The sequence below is a fragment of the Pararge aegeria genome, chromosome 21 (genome assembly GCF_905163445.1).
Source record: "Pararge aegeria chromosome 21, ilParAegt1.1, whole genome shotgun sequence".
Taxonomy (NCBI): Eukaryota; Metazoa; Arthropoda; class Insecta; order Lepidoptera; family Nymphalidae; genus Pararge; species Pararge aegeria.
In genome coordinates, this window is record NC_053200.1 from 12,948,715 (window position 1) to 12,970,115 (window position 21,401).

A 21,401-nucleotide genomic window follows, 5' to 3' on the forward strand; every position below is an offset into this window, starting at 1 on the left:
TCTATTATAAAAATAAATAATTATTTGCAAGAATCATTGTGAAATTTATTTGCAAGAATCATTGTGAAAGGATGGTACAATATCGTTCACGCGTCGAAAGATGTTTCGTCAGATGACATGCCAATAGGTAGATAAATTACGATAAACCTTCATAAGGGTATGGGCATAACATACACACTAATGTCATATTATTTATTACATACTAGCTGTTGCCCGCGACTTCGTCTGCGGTTGTTATTGTTTTTCGAAAGACATGTGGCATTCAATTTAGGTGTAATTCTTCAAAAATTTTTAAGTTGTGTATTCTTATATAAAAAATTAAGTAATTATTTAAATCGGTTATCATTTGACGGTTTTATGGTGTAAAATTGTCAAACACTTTCGTCCCCTCTCCCAAAAGAACTGAGCTTAATTTCGGGATAAAAAGAATCCTATATTACTTCTAATATGTGTACAAAGTTTCATGATGATCGGTTTAGTAGTTCCTGCGTGAAAGCGTAACAAACAAACTTACATTCACATTTATAATATTAGTAAGGATAGGTATAGGGATAGGGATAGGGATAGGGATAGGGATTAGGTTACATACTATAAGATTAGCTAAGTTAATTTTGTTTATAAACAGAAGGTAATAGTAAAAATAATATAGCAGATTTTTAAATGATACCGAATACATTATTATTCAAAGTTTATTACAATTCATTAAAAAATATATAAATTATAAAATATTAATTTGTATTAATTGCATTCAATAAATTATACGTACAATACCTGTTTCTTTGGTCTAGCAGTGGACGGCGTTTACCTGAGAACCACAAGGGTTCGATTCCCGGGTCACGGACTGTAAGCTATTGTATTTTCTATTTTTTGTCGTCTTAGAACATTTATCCAAATGTCTACTTCATTCATTGGTAAATATAAACATAAAATAAATATTAAGAAAATTAAGGCGAAACATAAGTTACGCTTCTCCGAAGAGATTAATTTGATAAAGAATCATAATGCTTCCACGTTATCATAATCATGCAACTTAAGGACAACGTTTATAAATGTGATAGATAAAAATTATCAAATCAGCTCAAATATTATCTGAATAACGCTAATTTAAAAACTAATTTGACATGAATATCTCAAATTATTGATATGTAGCTTTTTAATTTATTTGTTTCTTTTGTTTGAAAATGTCTTTAATTTGTCAATTAAATGTAACAAATGTTAGACAATACATAGAATAAGCTCTTATTGCTAAACAACAATAATCCCTTCTAATATTATAAATGTCAATAAGTTAAGTGTAAGTTTGTTTGTTACGCTCTCACGCAAAAACTACTAAACCGATCCTCATGAAACTTTGTACACATATTCTTGGAAGTGGTAGGGCGCTTGTACACGCTAAGAAAAAACGCCGGGCGTACCTAAGAATTCGTGTCGTAACTAGAAAATAACTGTGTACACTGCTCGCAGCGGTGCACGAAAAAAAATCTTGTCTGCGCAAGACACGACGCGGCGAACGTTGTTGCGGAGCGGCGGGGGGGCGGTGTAGTAGGGTTGAGCCAGCCCAGTTTTTGTTGTGCGTTGTGCGTTTGGTGTGGACGTGTATTGCAGCGTAGAGTACAAAATGGCTGATGAGTTACTTATAACTTTAGTAGAAGGACGACCGGTATTGTGGGACAAAACTTTAGACATATATAAAGATAAAAGACTCACATACGAAGCATGGAGAGAAATATTTACTATCTTAAACAAAGACTTCGACGAAATGACAAATGTCAAAAAAAATGAATATGGTAAGTACATACAACATATTACTATCTTTTTACAATTTTCAAAAATACAGATTACTAGATATATTCTATATAGCTATATATTATTATAAATATTAATCATTGTCGTTACCCACATTAAATACATCTACAATAAAAGATTTAAGTTGCAAGCAATCATAAGTTCAATAGCGCTAAGTAGCATACGGACACGGCTTTGCTAAAAACGATAATGACTAATACTTATAATAAAATACGTATAAACATGAAAAAAAATATAACATGTAATTGTTTATTTAAACAATATGGCAGGTAAGAATAATTCCTTGTTTCACACTTTTTGGATTAAAATTTAGTAGTCGGGTTTTAGTTTTAGAACTTATTTTTTATGTGTATTTATCTTGCCATGGCAGTGATCCTTCATCAGAGGAAAAATATTCAGTATATTTTTGACGAATTTCGTCTGCTGTGAGATTATTGCCTTCTAAATGCAATGGACTATTTAATCGGTCTCGATTGATTAAAGGCTCAACGTGACCTTCTTCTGTATGAATAAAATTTTGCAAAACGCAAGTAGTTTTTACAATAGCAACTGTTAAATCGAGACTTAAGTTTAAAGATCGGTGCAGAATTCTCCATTTGTTGGCCATTATTCCAAATGCACACTCGACGTATCTTCTTGCCCTTGTCAAGCGATAATTAAATATCTTTTGTTCTTTTGTGAGTTCGTTACCACCGTAGGGTCGAAGTACGTTAGCATGAAGTGCGAAAGCTTCATCAGCTACAAAAACATATGGTAATATATAGTTAGTATTTATTATAGAGCATGGGGATGGTATGTTTAACGTATTGTCAACAAGTTTTTTCCAAAACTGTGTTTCTTTGAAAACATTTGAATCACATTCTTTACCATACGACCCTACATCAATAAAAATGTAATTGTAGTTGGAATCCACAATAGCCATGAGAACAATAGAAAAGAAATGTTTATAATTTAAAAACATTGATCCACTTTCTTCGGGTTTAATTATTCTAATATGTTTCCCGTCCAGTGCTCCAAGACAGTGTGGAAAATTGGCATTTATTTCATATCTTTGTGCTATATTCAACCATTCTTCTTGTGTTGGCATCCGCATATAAACTGTAGATAATTCTGACCAAATATGATGAGTAACTTCACGTACAATGTTCGCTATTGTTTTTATTCCGATTCGAAAATCGAAATGAAGACGTGCGAAGGTATCTCCAGTTGCCATGTATCTGTAAAAAATTGTAACAATGTCTTAGAGCAAGAACACACTTGCAACTTGCAGTGCGATTAATTGCAAGTGTGTTCTTACTCTTACAATGAGGTCATTTCCTTTTTTATATGAAGTTTATGTCTACTTGCAATAGATGGTACCTACTTTCTAACGGTAGTTCGTTTTTTGTTTCAGCAAAGTCTACAGCAAAAAAATGGACAAGTTTGCGAGATAGGTGGATGAAATGTCACAGAAGACTTAAAGAAATGAAATCGGGATCGGGTGCTAAGAAGATTCGTAAATGTGATTTTTACGACGAAATGTTATTTTTGACAAAAATTGTAACACGCCGAGACACTGAGTCAAATATACCCGAAACAACAAACGTGGAAAAAAGTCCCGTAGAACATACACCGATCGCGAAAAAAAAGAAACAGGATGTTAGCGAGGTGGACAAAAATATGGCAGAATTTATAAAGGCTGTTACCAAAGAAGAAGAGAGCCGTGCCATGTCATTTTTTAAAAGTATAGCTCCGAGTGTTGATAAGTTCAGTGATGAGGAAATGGTGGATTTCCAGTTTGAAGTTTTAAAACTTGTGCGTTCTACGCAACAACGAAAGGGAAGTGATGTTCAGCATCAATGGAGTACTGAGTATTACAAAACAACGCAGCCTTCTACGTCGTCATTTAACGTACCCGGCCCATCATACTCGACTCGACCAGGTTACAGTACTCAAAAATCTACATCCATTGAATTTGACACCGAAACTATTAGTAGTGTGGAAACATCGCATACAGATGAATTTCACTTTGACTTTTCTGAAGAATATGAACATGTGGAGTCTGTTGAATTTGGAAACATGTAACACTTCAAAGACATTTATTATTGTATAACGTTCAAATCAATATGCTTAAAAAAATTACTTACCTTAATGTTACGGCCAATCTAATGTATGGAGGAATACTTTCTCGCATTTTGGTATTTTCATGTCGTATATTATTTTCTATTGTTGTCAAAAGCTTGTCAAACGTAGACATTTTCATGCGAAAATAATCCACAAATTTTTCCTCATGTTGTCGCATGACACGGTAAAGGGTAATGAACCCGCCAAACCCATTTTTCTCTTGTATAATTGGATGAACCCAGTAAAGTCTCTTGTTTTTTGTTTCCTTTTTTATTTTGTTATAATAATAATATGCAATTATCATTCTTTTTTGCTTTGTAGTTAACATTTATATAAATAAACGAAACTCACTGATTACACTTGTTATTACTTGCGCGCCCTACGCCCGACTGTCGACTGCACGAAAAGAATCGTGTCGTGTACACGTTTCCATTGGTCTTGTCTGCGGAAGACACGAAAAGTTTTCGTGTGTGGAACAGACAAAATTCTTGTCGTCTACACGAAAAATTTGTCTTGTCTGTCGCAGGAACGGCAAATTTTCTTAGCGTGTACAAGCGCCCTTAGAAGTAATATAGGATACTTCTTATTCCAACATTAAGCTCGTTTCCTTTGGGTTAGGGGATGAAAGTGTTTGAGTATTTTACACCATAACTACAACAAATTATAACCGATTTAAATAATTATTTTTGTACTATGTGGTTATAATATGTGTATTTCCATAACTTTGTGTAGATCTGAATGTGGTTGGAGATAGAGAACAGAACTCCTGAGCGGACAGCAGCAAACCCCTCATTTAAGGCTTAGCGATACTGAATACTTTTTTTTAGAACTACACAACTAAATTGAATGCCACATCAAAAAACAAAATCAAACGCAGACGAAGCCGCGGGAAACAGCTAGTGAGTAAATAAAAATACAATAACTAAAACATAACTTTATCACCTACGTATATAAACGTAAAACTTTTTATTTTTACCTTATATAAACGTGCGGCTTCCGATATATACTTATAACTTGTACTATCGCAATCTCACATAATACTTACATTAAAAAATTAACTTCTATTTAGGTTTTTTTATATATTATGTACCTAACACATGTTATATACACAATATTTACTATACGTATATTATTTACTATCGTACATTATTTACATACATACATTATTTACTTGAGATCAATTATTTATTTATGCGGGTATGGCAGCATGATGAAAAACAAAATATATCTTCCTCCACAGCATTATCAACTCTACAAGCATTACAGTAAGGGTGAAAATAACATCAAACATGTAATATAAACGTGGGTAAACTTCCCTGTTGCCGTACTTTGGTACGTTGACAGGTCAATTTTATCGGGGTATATAATTTTTGTTTCCTGTTAGCACGGCTAGTGCTGGAGTCGGTATTAAATACTGCTTGGGAAATATCATCATCATTAGGTGCCATCTTCATATTGAAGTTTTGAGGTCAGCCGGTGGCAAATCGTACGACGATGTGGAATCTTCTTCAATTCTGAATAGGTATGTCCTGTCTACTCTCTTGCATCGTCGAACTACTTCTTCCTCGGTCTTCCAGTTGCTATTCCGAGTAATATGCCCTTCAAGAATCAACCTTGGAAACTCAGACAGAAAAACGAAACCTTCCTTTGTATGACGGTTCTCATTAGTTTCCGTTGGCATATGGCCCTTCGTAATACTTGAACGTTTAAGATGAACTGTCTCCATGATATTTTAAACGTTTTTCGTAAAGACCACATCTCAAACGCTTGCATCCGTCTACAACTTTCAAGTCACACAAGACTTTTGACATTTTGTAAAAAGCTGATTTAGCTTGTCCAATTTTGCATTTAATTTCTTCTTGGTGGTCAAAATCTGATAAAATACCTACCTACATATTTAAATTTACTGACAGCTTTAATTTCAACTCCCCGAAGCTTTATTTCAGAAATATACTAGTATCATTAGCGGTCGCCATATATTTAATATTTTATTCGTTCTCCTTATTATATATTGTTAGCGGTTTCTCCCCCTGGCTGATACCAGTATACCTACGCTACGCCATAAACGTGTTGTGACGTCACTACAAGATTCATTAATATAGAATTGCTTTAATAGTTCTATTTTGTTTTATATAATTCGTAATAATACTTGTGTAAATATTTCATGTTTTCCAAATAGAATAATAACAATATATTTTGTGAAATAACTTACCGGAAACTAATATCGTAAAATATTATTATTGGTTCGTTTTTTTGTCAACATTGTAAACGGTACCTGAGTCGTATAAAAGTAGCAGCATTACCATCTCAAGCATTTATTCTGTATCATGTAGTTGTAGGGGGAAACTCAGCTCGATTATATGTCAAATGTAAAAGTGAAAAATATTATTATTCCAAGACCTATCCCCACGTTCTTACACAATAACGTAATGTCCGTCATCCGTATAAGAACGCCCAAAACTCCAAAGTTAAGATAAAATCAAAGAACTTTGCAAGCTAAAATAACTTTTTCGTTTAAAGTTCGAAATATTCCAAGACCAACTTTGTACCCAAATATCTAATTTTACATTAGGTTTGGTACATTCTACAAAATGAAAATGATCTTCGTTCCACGATATCAACTTGGCATGGAGTTCGAACTGTTCTATCAATTGGTTCAATTACCGCTGACTTGCTAAATAGGCCAGCCATTTTGAACACTGGTATATTTGAAATACAATTATATAGCTTTTTACCATGGCATCGGCTGCGTTTAATTTTCTTGCAATTAATAATAGTAAATAGTAACTAGTAGTTTTATTTTTAAGTTTATATAAATATATGTTAGTTTTAAGTTATTAAGCTCTATCATTTATTATTTTTCTTTTTTTATTATTAACAATGCTTAAGAATTAATTAAAAAACACTATTAAAAATTTATATAAAAAAACTTCCACCCTCCGCTTGCGGGGCTTTTGAATGCCCAAGCAAAGGTCAGGGCTTCAGAGTGAGGAACCTCCTCACAATGCGCGCCGTTTCAAGGATTACTGCCTTCTGTATCCGACCCTTGATCCAACAACCAAGCGAAAGCTTCTTCTTCTTTTTCTTTTAAGTTATTATTATTATAGTTGTTGATTTATTTCGTTAGCTTAGGAGTATTCGTTTTATTGCTGAATTTTTAGTGTCAGAATATTAAGTGACAAATTGTTAGTGTTAGGTTGTGGATATATTGAAATAACTTATAGAGCCAAATTCACAATTCAGAACCGTTTATTTTTAATTGTAACAACAAACATTTTTTTTGCTACATTACTTTTTTATTGCCGTAGACAAGAGAGAAATAAACATAGACAAAACAAAATTAGTAAACTAATAAAACGCCATAGATCTTTACACCAACTGGGATGACTATGAAGATGTATTTAGTAACGGGATCGATACTTAAATGTTTTATTGTTCAAGTATTCAACAGTTAGAAGATAGTAAATGTTTAACCCAAGAATTAAAAACAACGGGGTTTTATAACGTAGTTGTGTGTCTGTCAGTGGCATAGTATTTCACGAAAGTATGAACCGATTTTGATTTTGTTTGTTTTGGTTGAAAGGTGAGTTAGTCGGTAGTGTCACGGTTAGCTGTGTTTGCTGAAAATTCTAAGATGGCCGCCGCCCAAAAATGGCGTATCACTTATTTTTTATAAAAAATCCCCCAATATAATAATTGAAAGGACTCGACTTGTAGAACTATATGCTATGACGAATTACAAATCAAAGATGGCCGCCACTACAAATAGCGAATTACATTTTTTTTTTCACAACACCCTCAATATAAGTATCATACACTATGAAAAATAATAAATCTATGATGGCCGCCTTTACAAAATGGCGAATTATGTTTTTTTTTACGACTCCCTAAATGTATATGTATAAAATTAAAGGGTTTGATAATAAAACCTGCACTTTATTGAAAAACAGGGGTTTTTAATTTTTTTATTTATATTTTATGATTTATTAGCCAGTTTGTTCGGTAAAAACAGTAAGTAACGCTCCAAGCACGATTTTTTATACATAGAAAAGTCCTTGTACTTATTAGTGTTCCAAAGTTAAATCTATTACGCCTTGGGAAATGTCCACGCCACATGTTTTAACCTTCGAACTATAGTGACCCTTCATGAGTTATTTTAGCCTCTTTTCCCTGAGAGAACGAATGGGGCGGGACGTGACAAATTGCTAGAAGAGAGTAAACTTTGATTCATTTGGTACTTTGTTTGGGAAAATAAATAACGCTCCTAGAAAGCAATTTTTTCGACTTGCTGATGCCGTAACAAACTTATTAACTTACTTACTGAAGGAGTTTATCATTTTCAATCGTTCACTCCAAATCGTACCGGAATCACATGGCGGTCATCTTTGTCGGTTGAGTGGAAACTAGCTAGGGCAGAACCGAAATAATGCAGAATTTATAAATTCCTAAATTGCCCCTGCCTAAAATTGTTAAATCACCCTAAAAGTACTCAATCTCTTTTACAGATTGTTCTTTCATCTTTCTATCCAATTTGAGTACAAAACCGATCCAGTGTGTTTGAGCTGGTAAGCTTTGAAATTGAGTGCAAATCCATCGCAGATCAAGAGATTTCAGAAACCCGGTTTCATCTTCACTATGATGTAATAATATAAAACAGTTTCCAGGCAACAATCTTTCAGATAGAAATTCGAGAAACTTGTTCGTTAGTATACATAGGGTCTACTAAATAGGGTTCGGATATCTATCGCTAAGGGGAGGAAACTGGGGATGAATGTTTGTATAAAATTCAAAAAAATTCAAAATTCATTTATTTCAAGTAGGCCTAACTAATAAACACTTATGAAATGTCAAGTCTGTTTGTAGTGACTCTACCACCGGTTCGGAAGGCAGATTCCACTGAGAAGAGCCGGCAAGAAATTCAGCAGATTGCTCTTTTCCAACATAATTTTAAAGTTTAACAATCTTTAGAATTTTTTAGATGAGAGCGGAGTGGCCTGCTTCCAAGCAGCCTTGTCGTTTAGGAATTCATCAATCGTGTTGTAACCACGATTTATTAAATGTGTTTTAATATGTTGTTTATACTTAGGTAAAGGTAGATCTAATATTACCTTCGGTATCATGTTATAAAAGCATATACCCATCCCCACAAAGGATTTCTGTACTATTCTCAGACGATATGCAGATATCACTAATTTATGTCCGTTTCTAGTTAGTCGACTGTTTATATCGACTTTTTGTTTATAATTACTTATGTTTTGTTTAATAAAGATAATATTATTATGAATATATTGCGAGGCTACTGTAAACGTTACCGTTGTTGTACGGTATAAAGGTATTGATATTGCATTTCGTATTTAGATTTACACATATACATATCATCAAAATGATCGGCCCATTACAGGGCACGGGTTTCTACACTTTGCATAAGTGTAGAAAGTGTAGAAACCCGTGTGTTGTGTGTGTAACAAAAAAAGAAAGATAATATCTATATTTAGGATGAATTATAGAGGGATGTGTTGGATTGATATTTCGTAATACGGAATTTTACGCGGACGAAGTGTAGTAGAAGGACCTACTAGTAATTAATTTGATGAGGTATTTCGAATATTGCGTTTCGATTTTAATAACGGCTTTGACACCGAGATGTATCTTTGCGCCGTCAGAATATCTCACAAGACAGAAGTGTATCGAAAATTCACTAATGTTATAATCAATTTAATAAAATATTGAATATCTGGCATACATCACAGCATAATTATCAAAACTTTAAAAATGTACTTGTCTTATGTATATTGTGTTACCTACAGTAATTTTATAGAGTAGGTAAATAACCAAACTTTTGATAACTATAAATTCATATTTGCCAGATATTTTATTAAATTAATTAGAATTATACAAATACCCTAATTATTAATAAATAATATATTTTACCATAATTTGTTAATAGATAGTTTTCAAGAAACAATTAAAATTATATTTGATTTATAACCAATGTTCATGACATTGAGTTGGTGGGTATTTTGATATAAATTAGACTGTATTATCGATACACTTCAGTCCTACATGGACTCGAACGATGTCGTCTCCGTTTATCATTTGTCTAATTATCAAAGCGTAATTTTTTTAAATAATCACAACACTAATAGTTTAAATTAGAATCATTTTGTGTTAACAGCAGAAATCCGCACTAAATGGATTAAAACGCCAATTTGAACTGCTCTCTTTTTTATCACTGCTTCCAGTTCCGCTACCTACCCACGTGAAACTGAATGGCTTTTGAAATTTAGCGCACGTCCGTGACCAATCGACTGATTTGAAAAATTGGTTTTCTACATGCACGGATTGTACAATGTAGATTTTAGACCCAAATACATCAACTAGCCCATGCCAGCAACTTCTGTGTAGAATTTCTGATACCCCGTGAATTTAAGTTTATTGTCTCTAGAAAAAATGAAAATTCGAAATACCAAAATGGGTATAACTTGAAAAATGTATCTCGTAGTGTGAGTTTATAAAAATTGCGTAACACTACTTATTTGGAACCAAAAGCCTAACCGCAACTAATGTTTCTTATTTTCCGACCAAAAGATTCAAATACTCGTGTTAATTAAGTGTCATGGATTTAGCTAGAAAAATTACAGACTCTCGTATAAGCTTTCGTCTCCTGCTCAACCCCCTCGGGAAAAGGGTGTAAAATCAATATTCTGCCAAAGTTTCAAGACTATTTTCAGCTGCTTAGGATACAAATATAGGCCGGGTTGACGTTCAAAGAAGGATACTCGTTTTATAGTCATAGGTGACCTTTGTTGTTTGATTTTTTGTTTGGATTGAAATTCAGTTAATTGGCAAACAACGATCAGGGTTAGCCACTGAAAAAAAAATAAAAAAATTAGAAACCATTATGTTCGTTAGCATGTAGGGGGACATGAAATAGTGCAATACAAAAGAGGGTGAAACATAGATGAAATTGACCTACCTCGATTAAATTTTCATCCATACTTCACCCCCTTATATATGTAATAAGGAGGTATTTGATTAGTGTGATGTTGATGATGCATTTTAAAACGTATCATTAAAATTTATAAAGTTCAAAATATTTACATCAAACAAGAAACGCTCTACAGCATCAAGGAGCTAAATGGTCTGAATTTGGATGCAAGCCAAATCGAGTATTGATGTCTGGTGGTGCCTACATACTCGTATCTACCCCAAGTAGTAGTGAGCGATGCCAACTAAATAAACGTGATAAAAGGAGAATGCTCATTTGAAACCCAGAAGACACTTATCAATTTTTTTTTCTTCTATATTTTCAAAAATATTATGACGTTTTTATATTGGATGTCAGTGGCTACCATATAAATATACATAAGGTATATGTATTTTTTCATTTCATTTTCATATTTTTTTTTTACCTGTTGCCGCATTGCTTTAGTTTTTAAGAACTCCAGAGGCAATAGTATGTTTTCCCGGTATTAAAAAGCATTACCAGGAAAAGTATAAAAAAATGTATATCGATGCAAATTTCGTCAAGATAGGCTAGGCTAGCTAACCTTACCTAACCTTGCATGTGCTAAAAAAATATAGAAAATGGAAGGGCCCAGGGATTCAGATATTCACTATAATACCCACAATGTTCAGGATGGCACTTAGATCTTTCATTAATTAACAGTATTATTAAAGCTAAATACCTAGTTTCTCATATTAAAGTATTAATTTTATAAAAGACATCATTAAAGCCCACCAACCTGCTTTAGAGCAGTGTTGTGGGTCTGTACTCTATAAACCTGACTTCCCAAGGAGTGAAATAAAACAACTAGACTGACTCTAATACTGTATATTAGGCTTCTCTATAATTCATATTACTTATTACCTTCAAATGACTCTACTACCAGTTCGGAATGCTGTCTTCGGCAGAGAAGACCACTGGCAAGAAACTCTACCGTTGCTCTTTTATTCAATCAATTAAAACAACTTATAAACACAATTACAACATCATCATTACAACGTCATATGTAATAACGCTAGGCCCTTTGATACAAGACATATTTTAAGACAGGTCAAACATAACTACTATTATCACTTATAACATCAGGACTTTTGGAACAAGTTGTTTGTATAGAGCAACCTCTGCTACATAAACTGTCGGTATAAAGTTATGCTAGGGCTCCATATATGATACCTAAATAAACCAAGGGATGAGATATACTTATCTGATGTAACATCAGGTACACCCATAGTACCAACAACTTTTAACGACTCCATCACCAGTACATACGACTTGTTTCGCCACAACAATATTTCGTTAAGTGTATCGTTTCCATTATAAATCATCTCAACCCAATTTGTAACGTTCTATCCACAATACTTTACTTAATCTCCTTCTCTTAATTAATTCATTTTTAAATCCGTCCTCACTTTTCTTTGCCGCCAATCTAACTTGTCAAACCCGCGTCTCCCGCCATAGATCCTATACTTTTATTTGACAGTTTACTAAAGTCCATTATTCTATTTTCAATACATTATCAATGAGTATACAAACTATTATTTGTTGATATATTTAATATAATCATCGGGTTTATCATAGATAAAGTGCTGTAATTCCCTATTTCCTAACACGGCCATTCTGACAAGTACTTCGTTCTCGAAGTACATAGGGTTATTCTTTTTAGGTATATGTATTGTATCATAAGTCTTTAGGTTCAAAGAACATCCTTATAAATACATCATCTTATGTACACCTCTATAAAATTAGTTCATGGTATATAAGCATAAAAAATCATCAAATCAGTTACATTCTGTATACACTTTTATCAATAAACTGTAAACAATATTTTATCAAAAGATAGGCATAATCATAACATTTTATAATTAAAGTGAAAGAGACCAAAAAAAAATTATTTCATTAAAATTCCACACCATTTTACATATTACAACAATATAATACTTCTAATAAAGTAAAATGATTAATTTTCAACAATGTAAATCAAAAATACTCATTTTCATTTATCTTGTACATTTTAACATGTACAATCACAATCCAAATATTTCCATCTCAATATAAATCTCAAACAATTTATCCTTTTGCCTCTAGTCCAACTTTATCAAAATATCCACACAGGTAATTGTATTTCCCATAAATTCTGTCATTAACATTGTTAGTCTCATTTAGTCACAGATGCAATCGGTACAGTCTAATAGTCAATCCAATATATACCAAAACACCAACACCCACTGGTGATATCAACAACATCATCACTCTCAAGTGATATCAATAACGTCATCACCCACTGGTGATATCAACAACATCATCACTCTCAAGTGATATCAATAACATCATCACCCACTGGTGATATCAACAACATCATCACTCTCAAGTGATATCAATAACATCATCACCCACTGGTGATATTCATATTTTTTCCACTGTCCAAGTCAAGTAATATATAAGATAAATATAAATAAATTAATATAAAAACGCTAAGATGGAATTATTTCTATTAGTTTACATCTTTTTTTTTATCATCTCATCATAAAAGCCAAGGTTTATGTTTAATTGTTATTTCTATTATTCAAAGATTATTTCAATCTAAACATCAATTAAACCACCTGTTTAACAGAATATAATCTAATTATTTATAATGCAACTAATATATTTTCCTTTGCAGCAGCAACATTATTTTGTTTATACATAATTGTATTTTATTTATATCATTTTTAAGAACTTCTCTCAACATCATACTGAAAGATCTCTAACCTAACCTAACCCACAACATTTAAGCTGACTCCTAATACTTTTCTTCACACAACCCAACATATAAACTATTTCATTTAGCTATTCAGTAGTAATTTTCCCTATATGTATTGTTCTGATACATAATCATATTCTATTCTATTCTACCAACAAATTTTTTTTTTTTTTTGTTTTTTTTTTGTTTTGTTTTATGTGTATTCTTTTATAAGTTCTGAATAATTTACATAATCTCTCCTATCTCGGCTTTCCTGACAAGTACTTCGATCTCGAAGTACATAGAAAAGTTCCCAAATAAAAGTTAACAGCTCGGCTAACCTGACTAGTTAATTATTGAAAACTGAGCACACAAACATAAATTAAAAATTAACACACATTCAATTTGGCTAACCTGACTAGTTGCTTAATTTAAACTTGAAAGCTTGTATGTAATAAATAAGAATTATAAGAAAAATCTATTACACATTACGTTCGGCTAACCTGACCAGTTAATTTATTTTAACCTGGACAGACTAATAAAATAAAACCTAACATAAATTCTATTTGTCTAACCAGACTGGTTAAATAAAACTTGATAATTCAAATTTATCAAACTTATTACACATTCTGTTTGGCCAACTTGTCTTGTTGGTTTTCACAAACAAACTTAAATCAATTATATTTTGGACTTAATCATTTCAGCAAAATATACAAAGAGCCACTAGTCCATATCAGTTTCAGGTAATAAGTACTATCTTTCAAAAGTAGAAATCACAAAAAGATAAAATAAATAAAAATATCACATCAATTGGTTCCCCAAACCACATATCCTTCAATGGAATTTTACCAAGTCTGGTGCTCTGTCTCCAGAGTGTTTCTGTTTTAGCACATACCAGCTATTAGTTAGACATCATCAAAAACATCAAACCATGTACTATATCCACATTTGCCAAGATGGTTATCCATTGGTTCTTAAACAGAATTTCACCAAGCATGGTGCTTTGTCTCCAGAGTGTTTCTGTTTTAGCACATAGCAGCAAATAGTTGAGGCATCATAAAAAACATCAAACTCTTTACTATGTCCATATTTGACGGGATGGTTCTAAAAAAAGTAAATCTGCATTAGAGAAAGGCATAAATTGGACATGAATAGGATCCAACTTCTGATGCTAAAAAAAATATAGAAAATGGAAGGGCCCAGGGATTCAGATATTCACTATAATACCCACAATGTTCAGGATGGCACTTAGATCTTTCATCAATTAACAGTATTATTGAAGCTAAATACCTAGTTTCTCATATTAAAGTATTAATTTTATAAAAGACATCATTAAAGCCCACCAACCTGCTTTAGAGCAGTGTTGTGGGTCTGTACTCTATAAACCTGACTTCCCAAGGAGTGAAATAAAACAACTAGACTGACTCTAATACTGTATATTAGGCTTCTCTATAATTCATATTACTTATTACCTTCAAATGACTCTACTACCAGTTCGGAATGCTGTCTTCGGCAGAGAAGACCACTGGCAAGAAACTCTACCGTTGCTCTTTTATTCAATCAATTAAAACAACTTATAAACACAATTACAACATCATCATTACAACGTCATATGTAATAACGCTAGGCCCTTTGATACAAGACATATTTTAAGACAGGTCAAACATAACTACTATTATCACTTATAACATCAGGACTTTTGGAACAAGTTGTTTGTATAGAGCAACCTCTGCTACATAAACTGTCGGTATAAAGTTATGCTAGGGCTCCATATATGATACCTAAATAAACCAAGGGATGAGATATACTTATCTGATGTAACATCAGGTACACCCATAGTACCAACAACTTTTAACGACTCCATCACCAGTACATACGACTTGTTTCGCCACAACAATATTTCGTTAAGTGTATCGTTTCCATTATAAATCATCTCAACCCAATTTGTAACGTTCTATCCACAATACTTTACTTAATCTCCTTCTCTTAATTAATTCATTTTTAAATCCGTCCTCACTTTTCTTTGCCGCCAATCTAACTTGTCAAACCCGCGTCTCCCGCCATAGATCCTATACTTTTATTTGACAGTTTACTAAAGTCCATTATTCTATTTTCAATACATTATCAATGAGTATACAAACTATTATTTGTTGATATATTTAATATAATCATCGGGTTTATCATAGATAAAGTGCTGTAATTCCCTATTTCCTAACACATGCGTACAAATAGTTTATTGATTTAGGATGACACAAAATTGGTTTTATGACCGAGTATTGTTCGACGTCTAAGATTCGATTCCCGGGTCAGATCAAAGGTGATACTTAAATGAAAGATAAAATGGGTATTATGACCGAATTCAGCACTGTTTTTTTATTTCGATTGCGAAGAAATAAAATATTGTAAAATAAATCGACAGTTCCTTATAAACAAAATAACTCATAAGATAGATTAAAAAAACTACATAATAAGTCTCACATACAAGTGCCTAGCATAACTGAAAATAGAATATGTTAAAAAAAAAACAACTACATATTACTTACGTGAATTCTCACCAATTGCTCATAATATTCGCCTGCCCTTACAGACTACATAAAAATAAAACGCGTGAAGTGATGAACGGGTTATATCTATGTTATTATTTTATCGTCGTTGCTCTCATTTGATTCTCAATAGACGAAAACAATAATAAAGTAAAAAAGAATAAAATTAATTAGTAATTATATACTCTTTGCATTAAAAAAAAAATCCTCACCTCATATGCTTTATGATCAACAATACTAGAACCATATGCTTTATAATCAAAAATGTACTGTCTAATGTTAATCTGGTCAAATTTAATGCTACCAAAACGCAAGCGTGTTTATTTACTACCAAACGGAGTCCATTTCCCCTGACTCCGACTTTCCGAGGTATATCTTTGCCTATTACCGACAGTGTAGAGCTTCTAGGTGTCAATATTTCATCCAACCTCAACTTTGGACAATACATCGAATCCAGGGCAAAAACAGCTGGCAAGAAACTTGGCATTCTCAATAAGGTCAAGCGGTACTTCACGCCTTAACAGCTTCTCACCTTGTACCAAGCTCAAGTTCGATCGTGAATGGAGTACTGTTCCCTTTTATGGGATGGCTCTGCCAAGTATCAGCTTGATGCCCTGGATTCGGTGGATCGCCGTGCTAGAAGGCTCATCGGTGATCTAGCCAATAAAAAATTTAAGAGTTTGGAACATCGTCGCAAGGTTGCCTGCCTTTCGGTTTTCTATAGGATATATTTCGGAGAGTGTGCTCAAGAACTATTAGATCTCGCCTTTTTACCATCGAACCGCGAGGCACCGTAAGGATCTGCATCCCTACGTGGTCGATATACCACGGACGCGTACGAAGCGCTTCGCACTGTGTAATGTTTACTATGCATAAGCACAAGTGCATAAAGTCCGCTTACACATAGTCTAAAGTAAGACTTTAAGGGCATGAGAAGTTAAAAGTTATTTTTTTAATACACTTGCCCTATGCTCATCTCCCGGGGAATCTATAGAAACCTACCGAACAACATTGGTCCAGCGCAGGGCAGTGTGCTCCAAAAGCCTCTCCCCCGTGAGGGGGTCCGTGCTCAACACGTGATTGTTCACTCGTGACGTGACGTTGATTTACAAAAACATATACAAAAATGTACACCAATCCAAATAAATCGTCGCCCATAGACAAGCTGCCCAAGATGAAAGCTTATCTGTGAGCTATATAAGCTTTAGTATTATTAGATATCTTGTATTTACAAGAACAACAATTTACGTCCGAAATTCAAATGTAGAACGTAACTCCGAAAACCGAAGCAGCATGTTGAATTCTGAGGATTTTACGGTTCATGGAACACAACGCTTTTAGATCTAATATCACAAAGCATACCGTTTCAGTTGAACGAGTTTCAGGGAGCCAGACCGAAGTGGCACGAGACCGTAAAGTTTGGAAACACTATTGTCTTAATTTCTACGAACCTTTCGGTTTTACGAGAACCTATATCTACAAAAAAAATTAGTCGTGGCCACCATAATGGTGCTGCCAATTGTGACCGCCGATGTCGTTTGAGCTTGAGTGGATCAGTGGCCACCGACTACACCTTTTCTGTTAAATAACCCCTTTTTTATTATCTTACCGGACTTCTTGTTTTCAACTTTTATGTAGCCCAGGTTTAGGTTTCTTAACAACTAATTTTAGAACGTAGGTGGATTTCAATTTTCGAAAATAATGTTACTTTTTCTGCGACAGACGATCCCCTTAGTATATTTATAAAATATACTAAGGGGGTATTCGTTTTGTACCAAACTTAGATCGTTTCACTCATTATTTTTTTGTTTATTTATTGTGACTTCACATTTCCACGAACACTTTGGTCGTTAAGAGGAAGCCAAAAACACCCAATTTATTTAAATCAGCTTAGTATATTTATCTATAAATACGTAGATATACACATAACCCTACAAAAGTCGGGTAAAAATGCGATAGTAAAGAAATATATACAGCATTTAGATAATAGATATGCGAGCATAGTTTATAGGCTGTGAGGGGTTGTTCTGCTCATATTTGGACGAATGCCAAGTCTAGGATCATAACTTCTGCTACGAGGCTGTGTGCAAACAGTGACACAATAGTTACGGGTTAGCAATAACACTAGCTTTTAACATAATCAGCTGTTTCCTGCGGAAAATCGAATTAATATAGCCTATTTTACTTCTAGATAAAATAGCTGAGCTAGTTATTAATTCACTTAATAAAAGGAATAAAAAAATTACAAATACTTTACTTTACTGTGGTGTTTATGTGAAGACCTAAAATTTTTTATACTTGCGATAATTTCCGAATTAAATGTCCGATAGAAATTATTTAAAAAGTAATTTACTGCTATATAAATACCCTTGATGATAAAACCATTTATATGATACTGCAACATTGTAGATCACTGCGATCTAATAAAATGTTAGAACACAAGAGCTGCTACTTATCCACGTTTCTGATACGTGCCGCTAAGATGTGGAACGCCCTCCCGGCAACTGTTTTTCCTGCCACGTATAATTTGAGTACCTTCAAGGCTGGAGTGAATAGGCTTCTTCTAGACAAGCGTGCTCCAACCTAGACCTCATCATTGCTTTCTAACGGGCATGATTGTCGCCTATCGTTAATAAAAAAAAATATAAGAAAATACTGCGACTTAACTATAAAAGTTAGATATATCCCCTCCCAGACTTTTTTTCATATAATACATATTTTTTTAGTATTGTCAATAGTTTTCTCAGGGCTCGCCGAGTAAAAAATCAAATTGGTTCTGTAGTTTTTGCGTGAAAAAGGTACAAACATCAAACCATTCGTACAAACCTTCGCATTTATAATATTCATCATCATCATCTTCAAATCAACCGATTGACGTCCACTGCAGGACATAGGCTTGATGTCGTCTGTCCACCTGGTTGGGGGTCCACCCACGCTGCGTTTACCGGTGCGGGGTCGCCACTACAACACCTTGGAACCCATCGGTTTCATTTATAATATTAGTAGGATATTCATTAAAATATTCAACAGTCATCTTAGTAGCCATAACACAAGCTACGTGATTTTGTGGCTAGATAGCGATGTGTGTATTGTCGTAGTATGTTTATTTCTTTATTTATTTATTTTTTTGTAAAAAAATTAATTTAATCTTTGCACGAATATGATTTATCGATGAAGTTTTTATTTTAACTTAGCTTAGTACAATACCCAAATGACAAACTTATTTATTCATATAGATTATTTTTATCGCCCATCACAAGAAGGGTGTTTGCGTGCGAGTGAGTAACCTACTAATTACAAAGCTGTTAAAATATTGAAACAACGTAATTCTTGAATATTTAAAAGCGTAATAAGTTTAAAAAACGAGGTCAGGCCGAATGTTACGAATAACTCGACTCGGCATGTAAAGGAAAATCGTTACAATGTAGGTACCGATGTAGAAGACAAAGGAATACGTAACTCATTATTTCTATAATATAAAGTCATCAACTCGCTTTACGCGACCTTATTACCGGCCAGCTACGGTGTACGGGTCTTCTCTACTGAGAACGGCTTACGCCTTAGTCCAACACGCTGGCCGAGTGTGGATTCTTGGAATTCACACGCCTTTGAGAACATTATAGATAATTCTCTAGCATGCAGATTTCTTAACGCTATTTTCCTTCACCGTTAAAGCAACTGATATTAAATTGCCAAAACGTTTTTGACGACCTCCCTGGCGCAACGGAGCGCTGTGAATTTAAGTAGGAGGTCCCGGGTTTCGGCAGTGGCGTGCATACGGGGTATGCACAAGGTATGCAGATGATATAAAATGAAGAAAATATCCAGTAAATTCACATTCACAAAAAAGTGTATGTGTTAGTATATATTAGTTTATATTTTTTTATATTCATTATTATTATTATTTCATGTTTGTAATCTGGATAAGTATTAGTGTTTAAGTATTCGTTAGTATGTATATTATAATAATACACCCCACCAATCGGTGTCTTTTGGTTATCCTAATCCTAAGGTTGCCTGGAATAGATCGCTACTAAGCGATAAGGCCGCCTTTTATATCCTACCTTATAAGTTTTCTTTTGTTGTGTCCATTTTATTTTCTTTTTGTGGTGCATAAATAAAGTGTATAAATAAATAAAAGAAGAAAATAATACGATAATAATATATGAATTTTCCACACCTTTCATTCACATATTTCTGTATGTCACTAATTTAATACAAGTTGCAGAATACTAACATAAAGAAATCACATGTGAATCGCATTTCGGATCTTTTTGTTTGTATTATAAAATTTTAATTGGAGGGTTTTCGTTCTTTTTTCTTATGCTTCTTTACAACATTATTTTACAGTTGAAGTGAGGTTAGGCTATGTCGAGTAATTTGCAACACCCTAACGGAATCCTAGTTGCGAATCCCGTGTCAGGCAAAATGTAAGGTGTTTTTATAGCAGGAAATACTCAGTAACTGTCTTATTTGAGAACTATGGTTTTATGTTATATAACACTAGCGTACCCAGCCCGCATCGCCGGGCTACATTTTGCTTTATTTTATTTAAACAATAAACTTTTTCATTAAATTTTTAATTAAGTCTCATAATATATTAAATCATTTATTTCTCTCCGTATTCATTCTCTTCTATTCTCTTCTCGAGCGGGTGAAGATCATTATCTACACCCATTTACACCCAACAATAGAATATCATCATAGTAAATGTATTTGACAGTTCAAAAATAGGAGTGCTCCGATCGTCACCAAACTTTACAGGTCAATCCGGAGATTCCCTAAAAGTTTCATTGAAATCGGTCCAGCCGTTTCGGAGCCTATACGGAACATACCCACACACTTTCTCTTTTATATATATAGATAGATAGATAAAAACACGACTAACAACCTGCAGTAATATACTGCGACTTAACAGGGTCAAACTTAGGACAGTTGTAGGTATGATAACATGGCACTGCCTACTAAACAAACACCTTTCCATTTTAGGTATAACTGACAGACCTCGGTGCAGAGCATGCATGCAGACGGATGAAACACCGATACACGTAATGCTCCAATGCAATGGAGTAGCAGAACAGCGCGCAGCACACCTTGGCTCCTCAGCAACACTCCATGAAGCACTGGACGACCCTGCGGCCTTCTAAGCTTCTGGAGTGAGCTCGGCTGACTGGAGTGATCAAAGGGGAGCCGAATCAGCGGCCACACGTACAACGGACGATTC

General features: G+C 33.7%; 3 protein-coding genes across 6 annotated transcripts in view; 1 reads left to right on the top strand and 2 right to left on the bottom strand.

Moving 5' to 3' along the window:
* Positions 1–21,401, bottom strand: part of LOC120633016 (transient receptor potential cation channel trpm) — a 357,472-nt gene that overhangs the window by 204,434 nt on the left and 131,637 nt on the right. The window lies entirely within an intron of this gene.
* LOC120633022 lies at positions 1,396–3,939 on the top strand. Its single transcript, XM_039903054.1, has 2 exons — positions 1,396–1,787; positions 3,200–3,939. The coding sequence occupies exons 1-2, from the start codon at positions 1,619–1,621 to the stop codon at positions 3,868–3,870; spliced, it is 840 nt and encodes a 279-aa protein (XP_039758988.1). The 5' UTR covers positions 1,396–1,618; the 3' UTR covers positions 3,871–3,939.
* LOC120633021 (protein ALP1-like) lies at positions 1,831–4,462 on the bottom strand. The gene is made up of 2 exons (XM_039903052.1): positions 3,933–4,462; positions 1,831–3,023 (listed from the first exon to the last, which is right to left on the bottom strand). Exons 1-2 carry the CDS (start codon positions 4,235–4,237, stop codon positions 2,150–2,152), a joined length of 1,179 nt encoding a protein of 392 aa, XP_039758986.1. The 5' UTR covers positions 4,238–4,462; the 3' UTR covers positions 1,831–2,149.

Excerpts from the sequence above, each read along its gene's own strand:
- LOC120633022 (XM_039903054.1), top strand. The coding sequence starts at position 1,619 with ATGGCTGATGAGTTACTTATAACTTTAGTAGAAGGACGACCGGTATTG. Across the intron at positions 1,788-3,199 it reads TGTCAAAAAAAATGAATATG|CAAAGTCTACAGCAAAAAAA; the intron begins GTAAGTACATAC and ends TTTTTGTTTCAG.
- LOC120633021 (XM_039903052.1), bottom strand. The coding sequence starts at position 4,237 with ATGTTAACTACAAAGCAAAAAAGAATGATAATTGCATATTATTATTAT. Across the intron at positions 3,024-3,932 it reads AGATTGGCCGTAACATTAAG|ATACATGGCAACTGGAGATA; the intron begins GTAAGTAATTTT and ends AATTTTTTACAG.